The sequence below is a fragment of the Elephantulus edwardii genome, unplaced genomic scaffold (assembly GCF_000299155.1).
Source record: "Elephantulus edwardii isolate Elephantulus edwardi_28Jun2011 unplaced genomic scaffold, EleEdw1.0 scaffold00226, whole genome shotgun sequence".
Lineage (NCBI taxonomy): Eukaryota > Metazoa > Chordata > Mammalia > Macroscelidea > Macroscelididae > Elephantulus > Elephantulus edwardii.
In genome coordinates, this window is record NW_006399976.1 from 1799985 (window position 1) to 1822281 (window position 22297).

Below are 22297 nucleotides of genomic sequence, written 5' to 3' on the forward strand. Positions count from 1 at the left end.
GATTGAGCATGTCTCAGATTGTGGGGGTGGTGTAGGATAGGACAAGGACTAGATTTGTGGTTCATGGAGCTGTTGTGAGCCATAGAGAGATCTCTCTGGGCCTTGTGGATAGAAAGCTGTGCTACCAAACCAAAGGTTGGGGATTTTAATCTGTGGCCCTCAGGCCTAGATTTGATTGGTTTTGGTCAGATACTCTCTAAGTAATATATCACTGCTCTGCCAGTTGGCAATACAGAGGTGACTGTGGTTGCTGTGAGGCTAAACACTGTGACTCTGAAGTGACAGGTGCAATAATGGTTACCTTGGTGGACAGTGTCTGGTGGAGCTCCCTGACTAGAACAGGCTTGGAAGCAGGAGTGGTATCCACTTCTGAAATAGCTTGCTTCTAGAAACTCTTTGAACTTAGGGAAATGATGAAAGTTATACAAGTGTTCAGTCTTTCATTCATAGGGTGACTATGAGTTGTCTACAACTCGATAACACTTTAACAACAACAACAACAACATATCCAAGATGGCTGACCTCCTCAGTATGCAACATCTTTTGATCTCTTGACTACTGCGGCCAAGAATTGTTTAGACCTAGGGAGGGTCTGTTCATCACTCCCAATGCCCCGTCTCCATTTGTAAAGGGAGAGGGTAGTGATGCCTACTTTGAATTGCAATCTGACTGCTTGGTGGAAGGAAGGGGGGCAATGATGGTGGTGACAGAACTGGGGGTGCTGTGTCTGGCCGTGGTCTTCAGTGAGGCACTGAGTCCAGACACTGGAGGTCTTTGGTAGGGGGTGTGTGCCACCCAGCCCCCGGGGTATGCTTCCCAGGCCCCGGAGAGAGCCATCCAACCCCCAGGATGAGCCGTCGGCCCCCAGGGTGAGCTGCCCAGGTCAGGCCCCCAGTGTGAGCCATCTAGTCCCCAGGGTCAGCCATTCGGCCCTCTTGGTTTGCTACCTGGACCCCAGGGAGAGCCCTCCGGTTGCTGGGGAAAACTACCTAGGGTATACAAAGAATTTTATCTAAGCCACTTTCCTCTACCTTCTCCCCCAGTGCACCTGTAAGTAACACCTACAAAGCCCTTCTATTCGTAACTCACAAGTTTGTTCTTTCTAGATTTGCTCCCTTTCTAATAGGTAACCTTAACAGTGAGTTTTACTCCAGGCCTGGGCCCTGAACACAATTCCAGAGTCAAGAAGGAAATATAACTGCCAGCTAAGGAAGGGGGAGGAGGATAGAGCCTTAGGTTCAGCCAGCCATTCCCACTGGACCCACCTTGGCAAATACTTTGCAGTCCAGAGGACAGTAAACATCAGGAAAATATCTTCTAACTGAACAAGAAGGCATGTGGTTTCAACCCAGGACCACAAGTCAAGTGTTAAAGTGGGCTCCCCTTTCCCCTTTACACCAAAGCCTTTGTTCTGTATGAAGAAGCCAGAGAGTCTGTGCCACATTCCCAAATGAGAAACCCACAAATGAATAAGAAAATTTCTTTGTTTAAAAAAAAAATTAAAAAATTAATCTCCGTTGGACTATGCTCACTATCATCACACTGTTTCTTCTGGTCCCCACTGGGTCCTTCTCATTTCCTTCACCTACTCCCCCACCCACCCAATTGTGCAGCCCTGTGATCTCATCCCTGCCCATCCTCACTCTTCTGCTCCCAACCCTCACCCCCTTGGATCCTTATACATGTTTTTCATTTTAAAAAAAAAATCCTAGCCTCCAAGGGGAAATTTGGTTTCACCCTTTCCAAGACAGACCTATTTGTTTTCTTGGCAGTCCATGGTATGTTCAAGACTCTTCTCCAGCACCACAACTTAAAGGCATCAATTCTTTTTCTGTCGTCCTTAGTAATTATCTAGCTCTCTAATGCATAGCAAGTCATTGCCAAGACTATGGACTGGATTAGGGGCACCTTAGTCTCTAGAGTGACATCGTTGCTTCTCAGTACTCTGGAGAGGTCCCTGACAGCAGATTTGTCTGTTTGGATCCACATTTAACGCCTTTGGTATGAACAGTCAGGAAATAAAGCAACACATTGCAATGGGAAAATCTGCAGTTAGGGACCTCTCCAAATTATTGAGGAGTAATGATGTCAGTTTGAGGACTAAGGTGCATCTGATTCAGGCCATGGTCTTTCCGATTACTAGCTATGCATCTGAGACCTGGACAGTATGTAAGTATAACAGAAAAAGAATTGACTCCTTTGAGCTGTGGTGTTGGAGAGGAGCACTAAACATTCCATGGATGGCCAAGAAAGCAAATAGATATGTCTTGAAGAGGGTGCAGCCAGAGTGCTCTTTGGAGGCAAAAATAATGAGGCTTTGCCTAACATACTTTAGGAAGGACATAGTGCTGGGAAGGGGGGAGGGTTGGTGAAGGATAGGAAGACCCTCAACCAGGTGGATTGATTTAAGGTGACTGCTGCAATGGGCTGTTGTGTGTGTCAGGAAGTGTGAGGATGGCACAGGACAGGACTGGTTTCAGATCTTTTGTTCATAAGGTCACTGTTAGTTGTATGCAACTTGATGGCACCTAACAACAGTAACAACAATAGATAAGCTTTTACTTTGTTGACCTGTTGAAATGTTTAACTTAAATATTTCAACAGATATTAATTTTACTTATGAACAGATCTGTGTTATTTTATTACATGGATGAGTTGTTTTCATTGTTTTTGGTCTCAGTTTGTATGTGCACGTGAGTAACTTATGGTTTCTTCCACAATCGACCCGTGGCCTTATTTTAGCTGCTGATGTTGAGCTTTTCTTTGGTACTGTAGTAGAATTTAATCTTTTGTATGTTGAACTTGAACCTGCTACTTTGCTGAATCGTTCAGTTTGATCCGTTTTCTTGCTGAGTCTTTGAATTTTCTCTGTAGGATCGTATCATTTGAAGATAGAGATAATTTTACTTCTTGCTAATATGAATGCTTTTTATTTCCTTTTCTCCCCTTATTCTTCTGGTTAGGACTTTTATATATAAATATATGCATAGTAAATAAGGGTGATGATAAAGGGCTGGCTTGTCTGGTTCCTGTTCAACAAGGAAGTCTTTCTCCATTGAGAGTAATGTTGGCTCTTGGTTTTGTTTATACACTTTATGTTGAGAAATTACTCTTTTGTAGAACATTTCTACAAACCTTTCTAGAGGAAAGGTTGTTGAGTTTTGTCAATCCCTTTTCTGCATCAGTTCAGACAATTATATGATTTTTTCCCTTTGTTTTATTGATGTGGCTGATGACACTCATTGTTTTTCTAATTTTGAACCATCCTTGCATACCTAGAACAAATCCCACTTGGTCATGATGAATGGTTTTTTTAATATGATGCTGATTTTGTTGGCTAGTATTTTGTTGAGAATTTTTGCATTCATGTTTATGAGGGATATTGGTCTATAATTTTCTTTTTTGGTACTATCTTTGCTTGGCTTTGATAGCTGGGTTAAACTTGCTTCTTAGAGTGAGTTTGGAAGTATTCCATTTTTTTCTATATTCTGAATATGTATATTTTTCTATATTTAATTGAGTCGATTTCAGCTCTCCTCTGAATGTTTTATAGAATTTATGTTAGAATGTCTTCCTATCTGAAAAGCTCCTCAGCCAGTGTTGTATAGCAGTGTTGTATAGGCCATTGGTTTTCCCTGGCCAGTTTTTTTAGAAGTAGGTTGACAGCCCATTCTTCTGTCTTAATTTAGAAATGCCACTGAGACTTGTCCACCATATGTGACCCTGCTGAATTTGAAACACTAGTGCTTAAGATACCACCATCATTGCAATTTGCAGGCCACCTCATATTGACCAGTTATGTTACCTTCTATTTTTTTAACTGTTCCCAAGACCACTTGGAGTTAATATTGTATCACTTTATGTAGAAGGTCAGTACTGTGAAACCACACAGATCTGTTTCTCCATTCCCACCGCAGTTTCTCTATGTGGTATAATTACTAACCATTACATGAATTATAGCTACATACTTTATAAACCCCATGGGCAGGGTTAGAATTTTTTATTTGCTCTTCAATATGGATTGAGGCTCATTATCAAGGAAACAAAGATTCTCACCACTGGGCCAATTGGCAGAATCAGAATGGATGGTGAAGAGGTAGAGATTGTTGCAGACTGAGGGTAACATATTTTTATAATTATTGATAATGAGACAGACTACCAGGAATGAGATACAACAGAGAGCTTATAAAACAGGGGGCCAGCAGTTCCCATGACTGAAGGCCTGAAGCCATGCCTCTCTGAGTATGTACTGAGAATCATAAGGAAGGTAAACAAAGGAAAATCATAAGGGAGTACAAAACAAAACCAAGGGGTCTTGGGGAAGTGTTTTGCAGATAAGGCCAAGTTCCTCTCTATTGTTTACTTCATGCTTATCTCAGAGATGGATTCAATAAATACAAACTGAGAACAGTGTTGACTTTTAAGGAATGCCTTAGTGCCTCAGGGTGAATTCTAGCTTGTATTAAACCTCCCTCATATCCTGATAGAGAATTTGGTTTATTATTAATATTAAATTTGATATTTGGCTTCCTGTAGTCAACAGTCTTGGCACCAGCAGCCAGGAAATTAAGACATAATTGTGATGGGAAAGTCTGCTGTTAGAGATCCCCCCAGAGTAATGAAGAGCAGTGATGTCACTCTGGAGACTAAGGTGCGCCTGATGCAGGCCATGGTTTTTGCAATCACTTGCTATGCATCAGAGAGCTGGACAGTGACTAGGAGGATAGAAGAAGAATTGATGCCTTTGAGCTATAGTGTTGGAGAAGAGTATTGAATGTACCATGGATTGCTAAGAAAACAAACAGGTTTATCCTGTTGTTGTTATGTGCCTTGAGGCCCTTGCAACTCATAGTGAACCTATGTACAACAGCCCTAAATTCTGTTCTGTCCTGTGCCAATCTCATTGTCTCCGACACACTCATCCCAATTACCCCAATCACCGAATCAATCCCTCTCCTAGAGGGCCTTCCCCTCCTGCGCCTGCCCTCCACCTTCCCAAGCATGATGTCCTTCTCCAAGGACCAGTCTTTCCTTACAACATGACCAAAGTATGTCAGACAAAGACTCAGAATCCTTGCCTCCAAGGAGCAGCCCTGTTTAACCCTTTCAAGGATGAATCTGTTTGCTTTCCTAGCAGTCCCTGGAACCCTCAATAATCTTCTCCAACACCAAAGCTCAAAGGCATCAATTCTCCTTCTAGCCTCCCTAGTCATTGTCCAACTCTCTGATGTATAACAAGTGCTTGCAAAGACCATGGCCTGTATCAAACGCACCTTAGTTTCCAGAGAGACACTGTTGCTCTTCAGTACTTTAGAGAGGTCCCTAACAGCAGACTTTTCCATCGCAATACGATTTTTAATTTCCTGGCTGCTGGTGCCAAGAGTGTTGATTGTGGAGCCAAGCAGACTTAATCTCTTCACCATCCATCCTGACGCTGCCTATTGGTCCAGTGGTGAGAATCTTTGTCTTCTTGACACTGAGCCTCAATCCATATTGAAGGCTGCAGTCCTTGATGCTCTGCAGCAAGTGCTTCAGGTCCTCCTCAGTTTCAGCAAGCAGGGTTATGTCATCTGCATAACGCAGATTGTTGATAGATCTTCCACCAATCCTGATGCCGTGCTGCTCCTTGGAGGCAAGGATTCTGAAGCTTCGTCTGACATACTTTGGACATGTTGCAAGGAGGGACCAATCCTTGTAGAAGGACGTCATGCTCAGGAGGGTGGAGGGACAGTGAAGGAGAGGAAGACCCTCTATGAGGTGGATTGATTCAGTGACTGGGGTAATCTAGGTGGGTGTTCATAGACAGTGAGATTGGCACTGGACAGAGCAGGGTTTAGGGCTTTTGTCCATAGGGTCGCTATGAGTCTCAGGCACATAACAACAACTATTATAGATATTTTAAAATAAGAGAAAAGCTATTTTTAACTCTAGTTGATTAATATCCTAATGTTCTGTGGTTCTTTCTGAAGCTTTGATTCTAGTTCTTATTCTGCCTTGAGAGGTCTCAGCATTTCTTTTGTTTGTTTTTTATGGGTTTGGGTATTTTTTGTAGCATTTCTTATAAGGTGTGTCTACTTACTTGTCATTCCTAGAGAATATTTTTTCCTGGATACAGTGTTTTGGCATGAAAAGTTTTTGCTTTTTCTTTTAGCACTTTTAGGGATGGTCTTTTACTTTCTTCTGGTTCCTGTTACCCTCAATGAGAAATTATATATAAGTGTTTTGAATACTTTTGTCTTTTTTTCTCTCTAGTTAACCAACTAGATCTTGATCTTCAGCTTTAGTTTTTGGTGGTTTGTGTATTATTTTTTTTTTCTCTTCAAGGCTTGGTAAGTTTTTGAAATATGTAAATTCATGTCTTTTGCCAAATTTGGTGAGTTTTTAGCCACTATTTAAGTCTTTTTTTTCTGAACTATTCTTTCTTACCTTCTTTCTAAGATTTTTGTTGTACTTCTTTCTATCCTGTTGCTGTTTCCCAGGGGTCCCTCAGGCCCCGTTTTCTTTTCTTCTTTTTTCTTTAGGTTGGGGAGTTTCTCCTGATGTCTTCAGAGTCACTTATTCTTTCCTCTGTAGTTTATTCTGCTATTTAGTTAACCTGGTAAAGTTTTAACTCTAAATACTGCCACATCTCAGTTCTAGAATTTTCATTTGTTTCTTTTTTTTTTTTTTTTAAATTTCTCTACTAAGATTATTCTCATGCAAAACCTGTACTTGGACCAGGTAGAGGAAAGACTGCACTGTTCAAAATCAGGAAGGGAGTGTGTCAGGGATGAATCTTGTCTTCACAAATTTTTAGTCTAAATATAGAATAGGCTGGACTTTTTGAAGAAGAAAATGGCATCAGAACTGGAGGAAGACTGATCAACAACTAGCATTATGCAGATGATACAACCTTGCTTCCTGAAACTGAGGAGAGTCTGAAGCATTTGCTCCAGAAGATGAAGGACTGTAGTCTACCATATAGGTTGAAGCTCAGCATCAAGAAAACAAAGATTCTTACCACCGGGCCTAATGGCAGCATGATAGATGGAGAAGAGATTTTTAACAGTTTCAGCTTGCTCGATTCCACAGTCAACACAATTGGCACCAGCAGTCAGGAAATCAAAAGACGAATTGCATTAGGAAAATGTGCTGTCAGGTACCTCTTCAGAGTGTTGAAGAGCAATGATGTCAATTTAGAGACCCAGGCATGCCTTATCCAGGTCATAGTCTTCACAGTTAGTTGCTAAACATCAGAGAACTGGCCAGTAACTAAAGATGACAGAAGAAGAATCAATACCTTTGAATTGTGGTGCTGGAGAAAAGTATTGGACGTATTATGGACTACTAGGAGAACAAACAGGTCTGTTCTGGAGAGGGTGAAACCAAGCTGCTCCTTGAAGACAAGGATTTTGAAACTTGGTCTCAAAAACTGAGGGCATATTACCAGGAGGGACCAGTTTTTGGAGAAGGACATCATGCTTGGAAGGGTGGAGAGACAGCACGATAGAGGAAGAACTCAGATGAGATGAATTAACCTAGTAACTGGGGTAATGAAGGTTGGTAGTGAGATTGGCTCAGGTTAGAGCAGGCTTCAGAGCTATTGTGTGTAGGCCCTCTATGAGTCAGAGTCAGACAGCACATAACAACTAAGATTGCCCATCTTTTTTTCTTTTCTTCATTATACGTGTATTTCCCTTTACTTCACTGAGAATAATTAAAATACTGCGTTAAAGTCCTTGTCTGTTAATTCGAGCATCTGGATCATTTTGCGATTGACTCCACAGATTATCTCTTCCTTGATATTATTGATGTGTGTCACAATTGTAGCGAGTAGTGACTTTATGTGACAGAGGAGAACTGGCCCACAATGTTTCCTAGGCTGCAATCCTGAGAGAGGCTTCAGGACTGGAAGACTCCTTAACAGCTTGGAATATGGAGATGACTCAGCCTTGCTTGCTGAAGGTGGAGAAGGCTTGACATACTTACTGATAAAGATCAACAATTGTAGTCTTCAATATGAATTTCACCTCAACATAAAAAACAACAAAAATCTTTACAATGGGACCAGTAAGCAACATCATTATAAATGGAGAAAAAGATTAAAGTTAGCAAGAGTTTAATTTTAATTTAACCTATGTAATCAAAGCAGTAGTGAGGAAATCAGATGCATTGGGAACATCTGCCAGGCACCTCTTTGAGAGAAAAATGTCCCTTTGAGGACTAAGATGTGCCTGACCCACATCATGATATTTTCAGTTATCTCATATACATAAAAAAACTGGCCATTGAATAAGGAAGACGGAGGACTTGATGCCTTTAAGTTGTGGTGGTGGGAAAATGTTGAATATACCATGGATCACGGAAAGAACAAACAACTCTGCCTTGTGGAAGTGAAGGAAGAGACTCCTTAGAAACAAGGACAAGCAAGACTTCATCTCACATGCTTGGGGTATGTAATCAGGAAGGGCCAGTCACCTCGAGAAAGGAATCATGCTTGTAAAACAGAGGGTTGCTGAAGAAGGAAGGCCTTCAGTAAGATGGCTTTACACTGTGGCGATGACGGTGGGCCCACGCACAGGCACTGTTGTGAAGATGACGTAGCATCGCACTGTGCTGCCTTCTGCTCTGTGTAAGGCTCTAGAATCAGAACCCTCTAGACAGTACCTGACAGCCATCGTTAGGGGAGCAGAGCATCAGGTCTTTGCTCCCAAAGGGCCACTGGTGCAAGGTGATTCACCTCGTGCTTACCTATTGCTTCACCAACAATCCCTTCTCTCTTCATAGGGGGCCACATTCTTCTAGTCCTTGAGTAATTGAGGAATCTTTCCCATGCATTACAAACACCCTTGTGTGGGGACAAGACTGGATTCTGTTCTTTTCTTCCCAAAAGTGTCACTGTTGTTTGGGCAGGCCATTAACTTGGTCGAGCTTTCACCGTGACACCTTTGTCACCTGCGGTGGGCAAGGATGAAGAGTGCCGTTTAGACCTTTTAACCTCCGCTGCCGGCTACCTCTGCTTTGGCTGTGCACGTGTGGCTGAGGAGTCACCTGAGATTTGGAGTTGAGGGCTCCCTGCCACCGCCTCTCCTTTCTGATGTCCCTTTCTTTCCCATGACTGTGGCTGCCTGGCGCTCTTCCCCCTGGTTTCAGGCCAGAAAGGTGACATGTGTCCTGTTATCATCATAGCCACTCCGTCCTGTGCTGCAGCTGCTGTCTGCCCTCAGACTGCAGTCATCAGAGCAGAAAACTCACCGTGTGCTGGTTTCTTCTGCCAAGTCTCAGTTCCCTTCCAACATCTCCTGCCCCGGTTCTCTTCCCAAGCCTGCAGGTCGCGCTGCGCCTGTGTTTTCTTCCGTTGATATTGGTGTTCCAAACAGGAGAGTAGGTCAGCGAGGAGTCTGCTTCAGCGAGGAGTCTGCTGTGCTGTACTGAACTGAGTCGGCGTTCGACCCCCCACAGCCTGGCCCTGGGGGTGGTCCATGCATGTTGGGAATGTGGGTGGTGATGAATGGGCTGTGGAGCAGACAAACTTTTCTCACTCTCTGCTCTGTCCTTTTACTCAGCTCGACCCCTTTGAGTCCAGTGATCCTTTCTCATCCTCCAGTGTCTCCTCAAAAGGATCAGGTGAGACCGACGCTCTTTCCACTTCAGACATGTCTGTGGACAGTGCGGGAGTCTTCCCGTTAGTGCTCTCCTCCCCAAACCCACGTGTCCCAGCGCTCAAGCTGTCAGCCGGCAGTCCCGTCGGCCTGTGCCCCAGGCAGTGGGCCCCGAGTCGGCATCTTACCTCACTCATCTTCCTCAGTGAGAGCCGGCCTGTTCCTCCAGAGGACTTCAATAATTCCAATTTTGTTAGTTGCTATTTACTCATTTCTCTAAGTCGCTTTGGATTTTCTCCTGAAAGTTGAACTGTAGTGCTGGCTTGTGTGATGGATGTTGTGTGTGAAGAATCTCCCAAGGTTAGATATACATGGGGGTCACGTGGGAGCCCCAGTCTTTGGGAGCTCTCTGGCCCAGCAGCCTGCACTGTGGGTCAGTGACCCTCTGATGCTCACAGAGCTGGCTGTCCTGGTGAGATTGCATCTCATGGAGATGGATGGGCTGTGGGTGAGAACAGAGCAGGGGACCCCAAGGGGTGGGCCTTTGCGGAGGGGCTCCCTTGGCGTACGTGTCTCTAGCACAGCAGTTTGGCCTTCTTGAGTGGCCGCAGTTAGAGTCTCTAGTCCTGTGGTGATGCCCCCCCTCCACTCCACCCCACGCCGCCCCGAGGCTTTGTCCCCTTGAAGACCTGTAACTCTGCCTGTTCGTGCCGCTTGCAGATCCCTTTGGAACCTTAGACCCCTTCGGAAGCGGGTCCTTCAATAGCGCAGAGGGCTTTGCCGACTTCAGCCAGATGTCCAAGGTAAAGCCCCACAACAACCCCCCACCCCCACCCCCGACTGGTGTCTCTGTGTTCTCTGTCACACTGTGCTCCTGGGCGCCACTGTCTCTCTGTTACATATGTGTGTATCAAAAACGGAAGTGTATCATTAATGTGCTTCCTGGCACCGTCATTCTGAGACTGACGTAGAAGAGCAGGCCTGGGAATCTGCTTCCCTTCCTCCGAGTGGTGGGACCCAGCTGGAATTCCTCAGTGTGAGGTGTGGCCAGGCCCTGGACGAGGGTGCACCCCACCCCGCGGCAGCTTCCGCTGGTGCACCGTAACCAGTGGCACGGGTGGATGCACCCTGTCACCATGGCTTCAGTGGATCCAGCAGACTCTCTTCATGAGGTCCAGCCTGATAGGGTGAACATGCGCACGCGTCTAGGAGAGTGACCAGGGAGGACTGAATAGGGTGGAGGGAGGTGGGGTGTGTTGTTCCAGAAGGAGACTGGTCCTGGGATGAGATTTGACTGAATAGTGTCTGCGTGGCTGTCATTACATGGGTGCCACCTGAGGATCTGTCCGTGTGGCCTGCTTTACTAACGGACGTGGCGCTGTGGTCTTTACTGCAGTACGAAGCCTGTTGGTGACACCCTGAGAGATGGCAGAAGCTTGTGATTAATTCCAAAGGAAACTGCTAGAAAATTCGAAGGCGTCCATGGTGTGAATAGATGGGGATCGGTGGGGTCAACCATGTCTTTTAATGTGACTTTCAGTGGCCTGTGGTTTTAACAATGAGTGTTTGTTTCTGTGATGAAAATGCTGTCCTGTCCCTCTCCATTGGGCCTTGATCACACCCCCTGATCCCACAGTCCTGGGGGGGGCTAGCCCTGATCTCAGTGACAGCACTGCGTGTCTACCCCGCCTCCTGGAGCCCACCTTCTGGTGGTGAGGGGCCTAGAGTTTGGGGGCTGCACACACACTGGGTTCTGAAAACCAGTTTATTATTGACTTTAATCCTGGTCCCTTTAAGGTTGCGGAGCAGAGCCCTTGAGTGGATGTCACATTCAGTGAAGCCTGCCCGCCTGCCCACCTGCCCAGTTCTCAGGAGTCCCAGCTGAGCAGTTGAAACCACCCCCTGAAGTCAGAAAACTGATCTGGGCTGGTGTGTGTCTCTGGCTTCTGCCGCAAGGTGGCAGCAGTGTCTTGGGAAGGTGCTGAGGCCTGGCCCTTGCTGTCAGGGGACTCTCCTGTGCAGAGACAGTACTCCCTGTCCCCCTCACTGCACAGGGAGCAAGGGCCCAAATGGCCAGAGCTAGACAAGGCTGAAAGCCGAGCAAGGACTCCTTGTTGGAGAGTCTGGGATGCAGGGGTTTCTCTCAGCCTTGAACCATGAGACCCCCTGGCCCAGCTGCTCCTGGCTGCTGAGACCACCCCAGAGATGGTGCAGAGCCGAGCCCCTCCTCATGTCCTGCCCATCCCTGGAGTCTGCTTTCCTCTTCCAGGCCTGACCCTCCCAGGCCCTAAGCCCTCTTGTCCATGGTTCGAGGCCAGGCTCGTGCTCACCCTTGGTGCATTGTGGTCCTCCCGTGAAGTGCCTTGTTTTTGCTTGTGGGTTATCTGTTTTTCAAGAACAACATGGGTATAAATAAATGCTGAAGGAAGCGAAAGTAAGGTGGCAAGAAGGTGGCTTTTTTTGGTTGTTTTTTTTACCTCTGCATTTCTCCCCCATACGGGTGAGCGGGTGGGGAAGTGGGGGCAGGGAGGCAGTGCTGAAGGGGCCTGTTCTTGTGCTTGGTCGTCTGCTCAGTGTGGTTAAAGGAAAGTAGCTGTCGTCAGGTCAGTTCTGGTAGTTTCCTTTACACTGACACTCTGATTTAGAATCCTTCTATCCCCTCCAAGAGAGCTATCTAGATAGTATCTAAGCTGGCACACATGACTTGATTTCAAAAACAAATTCCCCTCTGAACTATGGACATAGAAATTGTTGAATTGAAGTACACTTAGTTGTATGTATTTTAAAAACCAAAATTCCCCAGTGTCTGTGCACAGATGAATGGATCCACGCACTGTGAGCCCCACAGTGATGCTACCTGCCTGTGAAAAGGACAGAGGTCCATAGATGTTACAAAGCAGTTGAACCTTGGAAAAAAGAAATGCTGAATGAAATAAGCCATTCACAAAAAGACAAATATGGTGTGGTTCTGTTTCTGCGAAATGTCTAGAACAGGCAAATACATAGAGGTGAGAGTCGGAGGGAGAAAGAGAGTGGGGGGAGAGAGTTTTTGTGTAGGGAGAATCCAGACAAGGGTGATGAGAATGAGTCACTGAACTGCACGCGTGAAGAATTCTTGGATTGACCAGTGTTTTGTTATCTGCATTCATGTTATAATTAAATAAAGTCCCTCATAGTATATTCCAGGGAGCATTTGAGAATGGAAACAAGAATAAATTGTGTCACCAGTACTACCGCCCCCATAAAAAAATCTCAGCGTAGTTGGCATCTGCTGATTTTCAATGAGTTTTCGCTCACTCTCTCTTTTTTTTTTCAAGTAACGCCTTCACATTGAGGGCTGTTTGAAAAAAGAACACTTTGAGTCGTAGGCTTTGAAGCGGCCGTTCACGGTGTGAACACAGGCCTGCCTCTGACGACCACTTCTCACAGGAGCTTTTCATAGCGTCCTGACTTCTCTGCTGCCCAGCCCAGAGAGGCACTAACGGTTTTTGCCGAAACTTCGCTAAAAATAGCAACTTTCCTTTAAGCCGAAGCCCAAGTAGGAAAGAGTCTGCTCCCAGAGGGAACTTCTTGGGAAGCTTGAAGTAGTGAAAGCTGAGATTGGGAAATGACGTGGGCTTTGTGGTGAGGTCAGTGATAGACTGGCTGTGGCAGGGGAGCCAGGCGCCTGCAGGGAGACCCTTGGGCCAAGCAGCTGACAGACGCGGGCGTCACGCAGTGTGAGTGGGGGAGAACTGCCTGTCCCGGGACGCCAGCACTTGGACTGTCAGCTCACTGACAGCTCTGTCCTTTTATGTGCTTGGAGCTCTGATGTCAGCCTACCTCAGACTGAAGCCTGCAGGGGCCCAGCCCCTACCTGTCCAACCGTCGTCGGTCACTGCATCGGGAAGGGCTAGGGGTGCACGCAGCCCTCCTAGGGCCCTGTGGGGCATCTGCCAAGGGAGCTCCCGCCTGTCCCTTGCCTCGTACTTCTTCCTCCAAAGCTTCCCCAGCGCTTAGGGGTGAAGGCCTAGCAGGACCTCAGGGCACATCATATCACCTCACTAGAAAGAGTGGTTGTAGCCTCTGTGGCTGCACCTCAGGGCTAAGGTTGTCATCCCAGGGAACCCTGTACACTGCAGGAGCATCCAGGACCACCTCTGTGCCATGCTGGCTCCCCCTTTGTCCTTCTCTCAAACAAAAGTTTCACTCATTTCAAAACCAAGCCCCCAAGTTTCTACCCTCAGAGCTGCTACTCAGACCCCAGGGACATTGGGTGCAGTTTTGGGGGTACAGGTGGCCAATCCTGACACATGACCTACCTGGTGTTGGCTTGACTAGTTTCATAGAACCATCACTATGTATTTGGATGTATTTAGTTCCTGTTACAATCCCACAAAGTGTGTCATGGTGTCACTGTCACTTTATTGATGGGTAAACTGAGGCACTGAGCAGCATGCTGGTGGCAGGGCCTGACTCTGAAGCATCTCTGACCAGGCAGGCATTTACAGAGCACTTTGGGAAGACTCAGTGGAGCACAGCTGTCCCCAGGGTTAGGCAGTGTGGGCTGCAGGGAGGGCTGGGAGTTAGGGTGGCCTCCTGGTACAGCCCTCTTCTCCTGGCTCCCTGGCCCCACCAGGCCCACTCGCCCTCGCAGGACCCTCCCTGCTACTGGATCATCTTGTTCCTTAGCCCCTAAGAAGGCCTCTGAGGGTCTGAGGCCATCTTCTCTAGCTCTCTCCCTCCCCCTACTCCCCAGGCCCGCTCTTTCTTCTGTCCACGTCCACGTCCATGTCCTGTGTGTCCTGTGGACAGACACATCCTTGGGAGTAGGTGGGCCCAGCCATCCAGGCATGGCACCTGGTTCTGAGTCAACTCCTCCATTGCTGGGCGACTTCTCTGGGCCTCGGTTTCCCTTTGGTAGAATATAGATGTTGACAGTACAGTTTCCCCCAAGGTTGCAACTGGCAAGGGAGGTGGAATGTTTGGAGCAGTTCCTGTGAATTAGGGGTGCTCCAGGGGGACAGGATGACTGAGCCCCAAAGTGGAGACCCTGTGTGTGCTGAAGCAAGGATGGCAGCTGACGCTGCAGAGTCATCTAAGTGGGGGTGACAGGGATTGGGTGGTGCAAGTCTCGGGCCCTGCAGAGACCTTGGACTACTTACCTATGTATTTACAGCTTGGGGAGTGACTCAGTTGGGCTGACAGGATGGGTGTATGGATGATGAGAGCTGCTCCTGAAGGCTGTGGCACGGGGCTGCATGCAGCTACAGAGTGGGGTTGGCAGTGGCCCCCACATTGGCACAAGGGGTGCAGAGGGTTCAGATGCTGCTGTACAGACTGATGCTCGGCCAGGAAGACAGCATTCAGAGGGTCTTTGTCAAGTTCACGGTGGGCCTGGGACTGTGAGCCTGAGCATGCTTCCTGGCACTAGTCACTGAAGCAGAAGCAAAAGGCACAGGCAAAAGGCAGGATGGGGGCTCAGGTCCTGCAGGAGGCCTGGATGCCTGGACACACTGGGTGCTTGGGACCACTGTGTGCTTGCGCCTGGCCGTGGCGGGCAGAGGAGAGCAGGCTGCATGGCCAGCCCCCTGTCCTGTGTGTGTGCACGTGCGCGCGTGGGGCAGGTGTGGTGCCTCGTCTTCTCGGCTGATCGTGCCTCTCTCTCGTGTCCTCTCTTTCAGCCCCCACCTTCTGACCCGTTCGCCTCCTCCTTCGGGGGAGCAGGATTCTCAGAGGACCCCTTTAAAAGTAAACAGGACACTCCTGCTCTGCCTCCGAAGAAGCCCGCTCCTCCTCGGCCCCACCCGCCCAGCGGTCAGTACGCATGCCCCCAGCCCACTGCCGCTGCCCGTTGGGGGGACGAGAGCCTTTGCCGGCCCTCCCAGGGCTGGAGTGGACATGTTGGAGCCACACGCTTTGTACAGCGAGGAGGGCTTGCTCAGCACCTTGCTGGCCTGGGTTCTAGCTCCAAGGCCGTGTCCCTAGAGGCCTCAGCTCTCTGTGGGCCACATGGCGTCTCAGGGCTGAAAGGGCTCCAGTCAGGGCCAGATGGCACCCCCACTGCCCTGAGCCACCCGTGGGGCCTGACACCTCGAGAGGGCCACCATGGCCTTGGCTGAGGGTCAGGACTTGAATAAAATTGGGTCTTCCTTCACTGTAACTATGGGATCGAGCCATGGAGGGGAGGAAGTGGATGGCTACAGGCTCCCTGCCCCTTTACCCCCCATGCATCTCTGTAGACCCCAGCTCTTGCTGTGTTCTCAGAGAATCTGAAAACTTAAGCCAGGCTTGAGTCTTAGATGGGACCCTCCTGGCAGCAGAGACAGGCTAGTAGGCTGGTGGGCCAGGTTCTGAGGGGACAGTTTCCCTCAGCCATGCTGTCCACAACCATCGTTAACTTTACCCAGCAGCCTTTGGCATCCCTTCTGCCTTTCCTTTCCAGGCTGAGTCTCACCTGACTGCCCCTAGATCGAGGTGGCTGTGACAGGTGACTGCAGTGACCCTACTATGCAGGCCTATTTTTCGTAACTCCACCCTGTCTATTGCTGTGGAGCCTTTCTAGAAAGTTCCATTTATACCTAGCTAGCTAGTTAGGAGTAGGGATTGGCCTAAGACCAATAAGTCATCTCCTGTGTTGGCCGCATAACTAGCAGAGACACTGTCCTGCCACCTGGACTGCTGGGCCTTGTGAGTTTGGGGCTCCACCCTTCTCACAGAGGAACACAGAGAAAGTAGGGCCCACGCCCTCTTGTATTTATAAACTGACTTGTTGTGAACAGAAAGAGATGAGTAAGGAGATGAATCCCGTCAGCCACACATCAAAGGTGTTTACCTTAAAACACAGGAGAAGCAGCAGTGAGGACTCCCTGCACCTTCCGCAGAGGCCTCGCCCTTGGGGCTCCTACCGTCTCCTGAGGGACTGACCTTGGGCTGCCCACATGCGTACCCTTTGCACACATGCTCCAGGTGCAGACACACGTGTACTCACATGCATACGTATGCACACCTCTAAAGGCACAGGTGCAGTGCCTTCACACTCATGCTCAGTCTCTTGCATGCACCCATGTGCATGCATGAACAAATTTCACACAGTGCACACAAACACCTGCACACATGCACACAGTGCTTAGAGCAGCACACACCCACATGCGTACACACACACACACACCCCCATGTGCATGCGTAAGCTCATTCATGCCTGTGCACATGTGCTTATAAGAACCAGGTAAGGCTTGCACACACAGCTGTGCTGCACCTCTCTGGCCTTGAGGAGGAGACAGTCACTTACAGTCACAGGGCAGTGCTGTCCTTGTCCCTGTCATGGCAGTGCCCTCCTCCTCCCTCCTCCCTGTCCTCTCCCCGTTCACTCTGCCAGCCCACCGCCCACATCCTAGGATGCTTGTTCAAACTCAGGTGCCGAGACATGGATGGCTGCCTTGCATCAGCCTCATTCACATGCCTTTTGAGAGCTGTCTCCCTCTGTGGGAAGTCCAGGCCACAGCTGGGCCTCCCAGGCCTGGTGAAGGCCACCCTGGCTCCACAGAGACCAGCTCAGATCTCTCTCTCTATTTTGTCCCACCTGGCAAGTGGTAGGGGGCCTCAGTATGCCCACCTCTATGGTCTCATCCATGGTCTGTATGGCGGGCAGGGCTGACAACTATGGTCACCAGTAGGCCAGATCTGGACTAGAGGCCTGTCCTGTGCCCCGAGACTGCTGGGGAGGCGTTTACATCTGTGGGCTGAGTTTGAGTGTCTTCTTTGGTTCCTTTTTCCAGAGGGACTGGCTGGCCAGCAGAGCACGGCGCTGTACTCCCTGTTAGGCGGTAGGTCCAGACTACAGGGGTGGGGGTGCCGTGTCTGCCCCGCCTACCCAGCGAGACTGCCGATGCCACCTAACCACTAACAACCTCCATGCGGAGATGCCACCCTAACCCTGCGTACTCGAGCGGCTGGTGTTTGAGTGAATGGCGTCTAGAGGAGTTGTGTCTGGGGGTGTGTGGGGGTGGGCAGAGAGTAACTGTGCACAGCTGAGACCCAGAGGCCTCTGGTTTCCAGTAAGAGGGCATGGAGCTATGGGAAGAAGGCGGGCTCATGACATGCTAGGAAGCAGGTGTGCCTGCATCTTCTCGGCTCTTCCCAGTAGGGAACAGCCAATAAGATGTCAGATGTTTCGTCAAGAAAACATTCTTTCTTGTGAGTTGGCACGGAGCTGTTCTGATTCCTGGAGCCCTTACTTAGAACAAGCGCTGCTTGGTCCTGAGCTGAGGTTGTAATCACTGTTATGCTCGGTCACGCATGGCCACCGTGTCCTTCCATGTCACAGATGGTTTCCCAGGCCCTCGCTGACCATACATGATGTCCTTGTCCAGCAGCTGGCCCTTCCTCATAGCATGACTTGAGTAAGCAAGTCAGAATCTCAGACAACATTCTCTGATCTACAGGGTTGTCATTGGCTAGCTCACCTCGTGTTAGGGACAGCACAGCCAACCCAGAGACATGTGGTTTGAATCTATCAGCTGCTCCATGGGAGAAAATGGTCAATCTCCTGTTGTGTGATTTACTGCCTTTAAAAACCTGCTGGAGGGCCAGCTATGAATCATTCTGACTGTATGGGACATAACGAGAGTTTTCAAAAGTCTCTTAATGGCCAGACCTTCCTAGTCTGCCTGTCTCTCTCTAGAAGCTCCACTGAAACTTGCCCACTCTCAGTGACCCTGATGGCATTGAAAATACCAGTGGCATACCTCCCAGCATCACAGTGTGACACTGAAAGATGGTGGTGGTGAAAAAAGACAGTGTCTGATAATTTGACAGTGAGATCTGGGTCCTGCCCTGCCATACCTGCACAGTCTGAGTGGAGATGTAAATTGTGCCAACTTGGTCATCTTAGGTCTTTGGGCACTTAAGAGTGGGTGTTGACCCAGTAAGGATGAATTGGGGGATAGGAGGGGCACCCTGCTGCCCCGGTTGATGGAGAGAAGCTGATGGTTTTCTTAAAATGCTATAAGCAACAATATCATCCCTGACTCCGTGGAGTTGTAGGGACTGGCCCCACAGACCCACGTGTGGCCCATGCTTGATGTGGCCAGGCTTCCTCCCGGGCCAGACCCTGCTCGGTCCTGAGCTAAGAACTGACAGCGCGTGTGTGGAGTGGATACCGCTTTCTTGTTGCTGCTGGGACCCAGTGACTCTGCCCAGTGTGCTGTGGGTGGGCACTCAGACCAGACTCCAGCCTGCTGCTGCCGCTGGAGCACAGGGACTTAATGAGGGTTCTATGTCCTGTTCTTTGTGAAACCACTGCCCTCAAATGCCTACCTCTCCTGGGAGACAGGCCAGTGGGGCTGCAGCAGCCATGGGGCCAGCAAAGGCCCAGGCCCAACACACATTTCCTGGGTGCCTTAGATCCCTTGAGCTGCTGTAACAGAAACGTCACAATGATGGCTTTAACGATCAGAAATTTCTTTTATCCTAGTTAAAGGAAGTTAAGTGGAAGGAGGAGTGGCATCCACTTCCATAATAGCTTGCCTCTGGAAACCCTATGAACTTGGAGAGAGGATGAAAGGCATCCAAGCGTCAAGGACTCTCCTTCATAGGGTCGCTATGAGTCGCCTGCGACTCGACGGCACTTAACAACAACAACGAAGGAAGTTAAACAGTATGTAGTGTGTTGAAGGTCAGCAGTTCAAATCCAGCAGCTCCTCTGGGTTAAGATGTATGACCTCAGGATGAGTCAGAATTGTGCCTTTTGGTTTTGGGTTTTGTTTTGGGGTTGAGCTTTTGTGTGGTTTCTTTCCTCTAGGGGCATGTTCCGTCTCTGTTGGCTCTGGAGGAAGATCCTTGTCCTGGCTTCTTGAATGCCAGTGTTCTCTGGTTCCCTGGTGATCTTCACTGGGCATCTGTCTTCCTCCTCTTGTGCATCCATCTCCGTGTCTGGGCTGCTCCTTATATTATTCAGGAGGGATTAGGGTCAGGACTCATCCTGCACTAATGTGGAATCATTAGCCTAGCAAGGAGACTGTCTCCAGATGGGATTCCTTAACACGTGAGAGTTAGGATTTACCACCCGTGTTTGGTTAGCACGGAAGACAGGGAAGGCTGATGGAGCGGTGCTGAATGTGCCATGAGGAAAAGGACCGCTTTCCCACTGGGTTTCTGCTGAGCAGACACTTCTCCATGGATAGACACTGCAGTGCAGGGCGGTGAGCCCCAGGCTGGGCCTGGTGTCCTGTCTGGGGAGTTCTGTACTAGGTCCGGGTCACAGTGTAACACAGTGACACCATGGTGGCTGGGGTCCTCTTCTGAGCACTGGAAGGTGTGTGCCCCACAGTGGTGGGCACTGTTTCTGTCCTGCCCTTTGATCTTGGTGGAGATCTAATTGATGGCTCATCACACACGCTGTGCACATGTGTGAAGCCCCTGCCACAGGCACACGAGCGCACCCCACGCAGCTCGCTTCTGGAGCTGACTGCTCTGTGGCTTTTACACGTGTTTCTTCCATCTCCAGCTCAGTCCCCTCCCTCCCACCCCCGACTGTTGGGAACCACTGTCCGAGGTGCAGAGCCTTGATGCTGTCATTGGGTTCTCTGTGCTGACAGTGCTTTTCTAGAAAGGTGTCACCGAGGTGGAGTCCCTGGGCAGTGCAGATGGTGAATACACTTCTCTGCTTATTGAAAAGAGGACGTTTGAGGGAGCTCTGGTGGCCTAGTGGCAAGAAGCTGCACTGCAATCCCAGAGGTATGTGGTTCGAATCCACCAGATGCTCAGCTGGAGAAGGAGGAACAATCTCCTCCTGTACCAGTCAGATCCGATTTGACAGTACAAATTAAAAAAATAATAAAAGTAAAAATCAAAAAAAGAAGAAAAAAAGTGGAGGTTTGATGCACCCAGAGGTGTCATGGAAGAAAGGCCTGGCAGTCTGCCCCACTGTGTCATCCCTGAAAGCCCTGTGAGTGCAGCACTGCTCTGACACTCGTGGGGTCCCCATGCATGGCCAGGGCTGACTCAAGAGCAGCTTACTGGGCAGGTGAGTTCTGGGGCAGGTGAAGCTGGTGTCTCTGACAGCCCCGAAACCTGCCCGTTAGAGGCTGCCCAGCGCACGTTCCCCCAGGTAAACAGCAGCATGTTTTCTGTAACGGCCGGCAGATTGGAATCAGTCAGCACTCACCGCGGAGTAGTTTCTAGGTAAAAGTTGTTGATTTGCAAAGAGAGAAACAGATTTTTTTTCAAGCGCAGGAAACGGCTGTGTGGGTGTCAGTGATTGGGGAGAGCAGAGCCGAGCAGGAGCCCGTGGGGTCCTGCAGGGGCCCCACCCTCACCACTTCCTGCGCTCGGGCCCCACGTCGTGGTTTCCGCCGCGCCCTGGTGCCACCAGCTCCAGCACCTTCACCGCTAACCAGCCTGTCACCTTTAACCTCTCCCCAATTTAATGATCCCTTTATTACTCCTAATGACCTTTTCACCTCCCGCCGGATCTTAGAGGCTGCCTATCCCTTCCCTGTTGTGTCATAGAAGGGTACGGTGAGACACGTGGATCTCGGCCCGCTGACCTCAGATGGTTTAAAAGAAATAAGAAAGACGTGCAGCAGCCGTCCACCTGAGAATCCACCTGGTGGCTGCCAGTGGTGGCTCCTGCATCCTGCCCGTTTTCTGTTGCTGCAAGCTGAGGGGACAGCCCGGTCCCCACCAGGACAGCCTGGCCGTGCTGGGGACATGGTTGCCGTGTGGATGCTGAGCTTGAAAGCACACCAGTCCGCAGAGATGTTCTATTGCTGCCACACTGGCACGTCATATACCAGGCAGCCAACCCCCTCCTCTGCATGCCCCTGTTTAGGGCATGGCACCTACTGTTCCCTGGCATCCCCAGCACAGCTATGCGGTTAGCACCTCGGCCCTGCAGCTAACTACTCCGATTCCGTTCCCACGATGCTCTCAGAGAGATAGCCTACTCGCTATGGCAAAGGTTCTGCCTGGAACAGTCGCCTCACCATCCTTGCCAGAGGCCTGGGGCATGGTGGGCACTGTGGCCAGAGGGAGGGGAGCTGGACCTGAAGCTGGGGTGCTACCCTCCCTACCCTAACCCGGCTGATGTGAAGTGGACCTCTGCTTCTGACACGTGGGGCATCTGTCCTGGTCCAGGACTCATGGCAGCCCCGAGGGGCCCTGCTGGCATGGAGACAGGACTGGTGCACTCTGAGGGGTTTCCCTTCTTTGCAGCTGCTTGGTTCGAACAAAGCAGCATTTGTCTGACTTGGTGCATAGCCATCTTCTGGCACCACAGTGGGTGGGTTGAGTAGGAATCCTGTGACGCTCTGCATTCAGGCACAGTGGGTGTCAACGCCAGGTCTGGGGTGAAAGGATTGCCTCAGCTCGCTGGAGCCTTGGGGGGCTGTGAGGTAGGACACAGGCTCCAGGAGCCTGGACCCCCAGGCTGAACAGATGAGCCTGCACTATGCTTTGCCCTGTCCTGCCTGGGGTTGGAGGTTTCTGTCTGTGCACATCCTGAAGACAGGGACTCTCAGCAGGGACTAAGGCTGCACTCGGGGCTCCTGGAGCTCAGGCCCTACAGGATAAAGTGAACCCCCCTGAAATTGGGCTTCCAGTTCTCCCTGCCAAGGGCTCTGCCTTCCCCCCACCCAATGGGGATATCCTGCCTCCACCCTCACCACACGACTCCTGGTGTCTCTGTTCCACCACACTGCGTGCTCCACTCCACCCCCCGTGACTGTTGAGGTGGG

The 22297-nt window shown here is 49.6% G+C and overlaps 1 protein-coding gene across 1 annotated transcript in view; it reads left to right on the forward strand.

Annotated features, from left to right (window-relative positions):
• The window catches only part of EPS15L1 (epidermal growth factor receptor pathway substrate 15-like 1), a 78567-nt gene that overhangs the window by 50456 nt on the left and 5814 nt on the right, over window positions 1-22297 (forward strand). The window contains exons 19-21 of the mRNA XM_006898280.1: window positions 9546-9606; window positions 10302-10384; window positions 15245-15377. Of these exons, the coding sequence (XP_006898342.1) occupies window positions 9546-9606; window positions 10302-10384; window positions 15245-15377 (277 nt within the window). The remainder of the gene's footprint in view (window positions 1-9545; window positions 9607-10301; window positions 10385-15244; window positions 15378-22297) is intronic.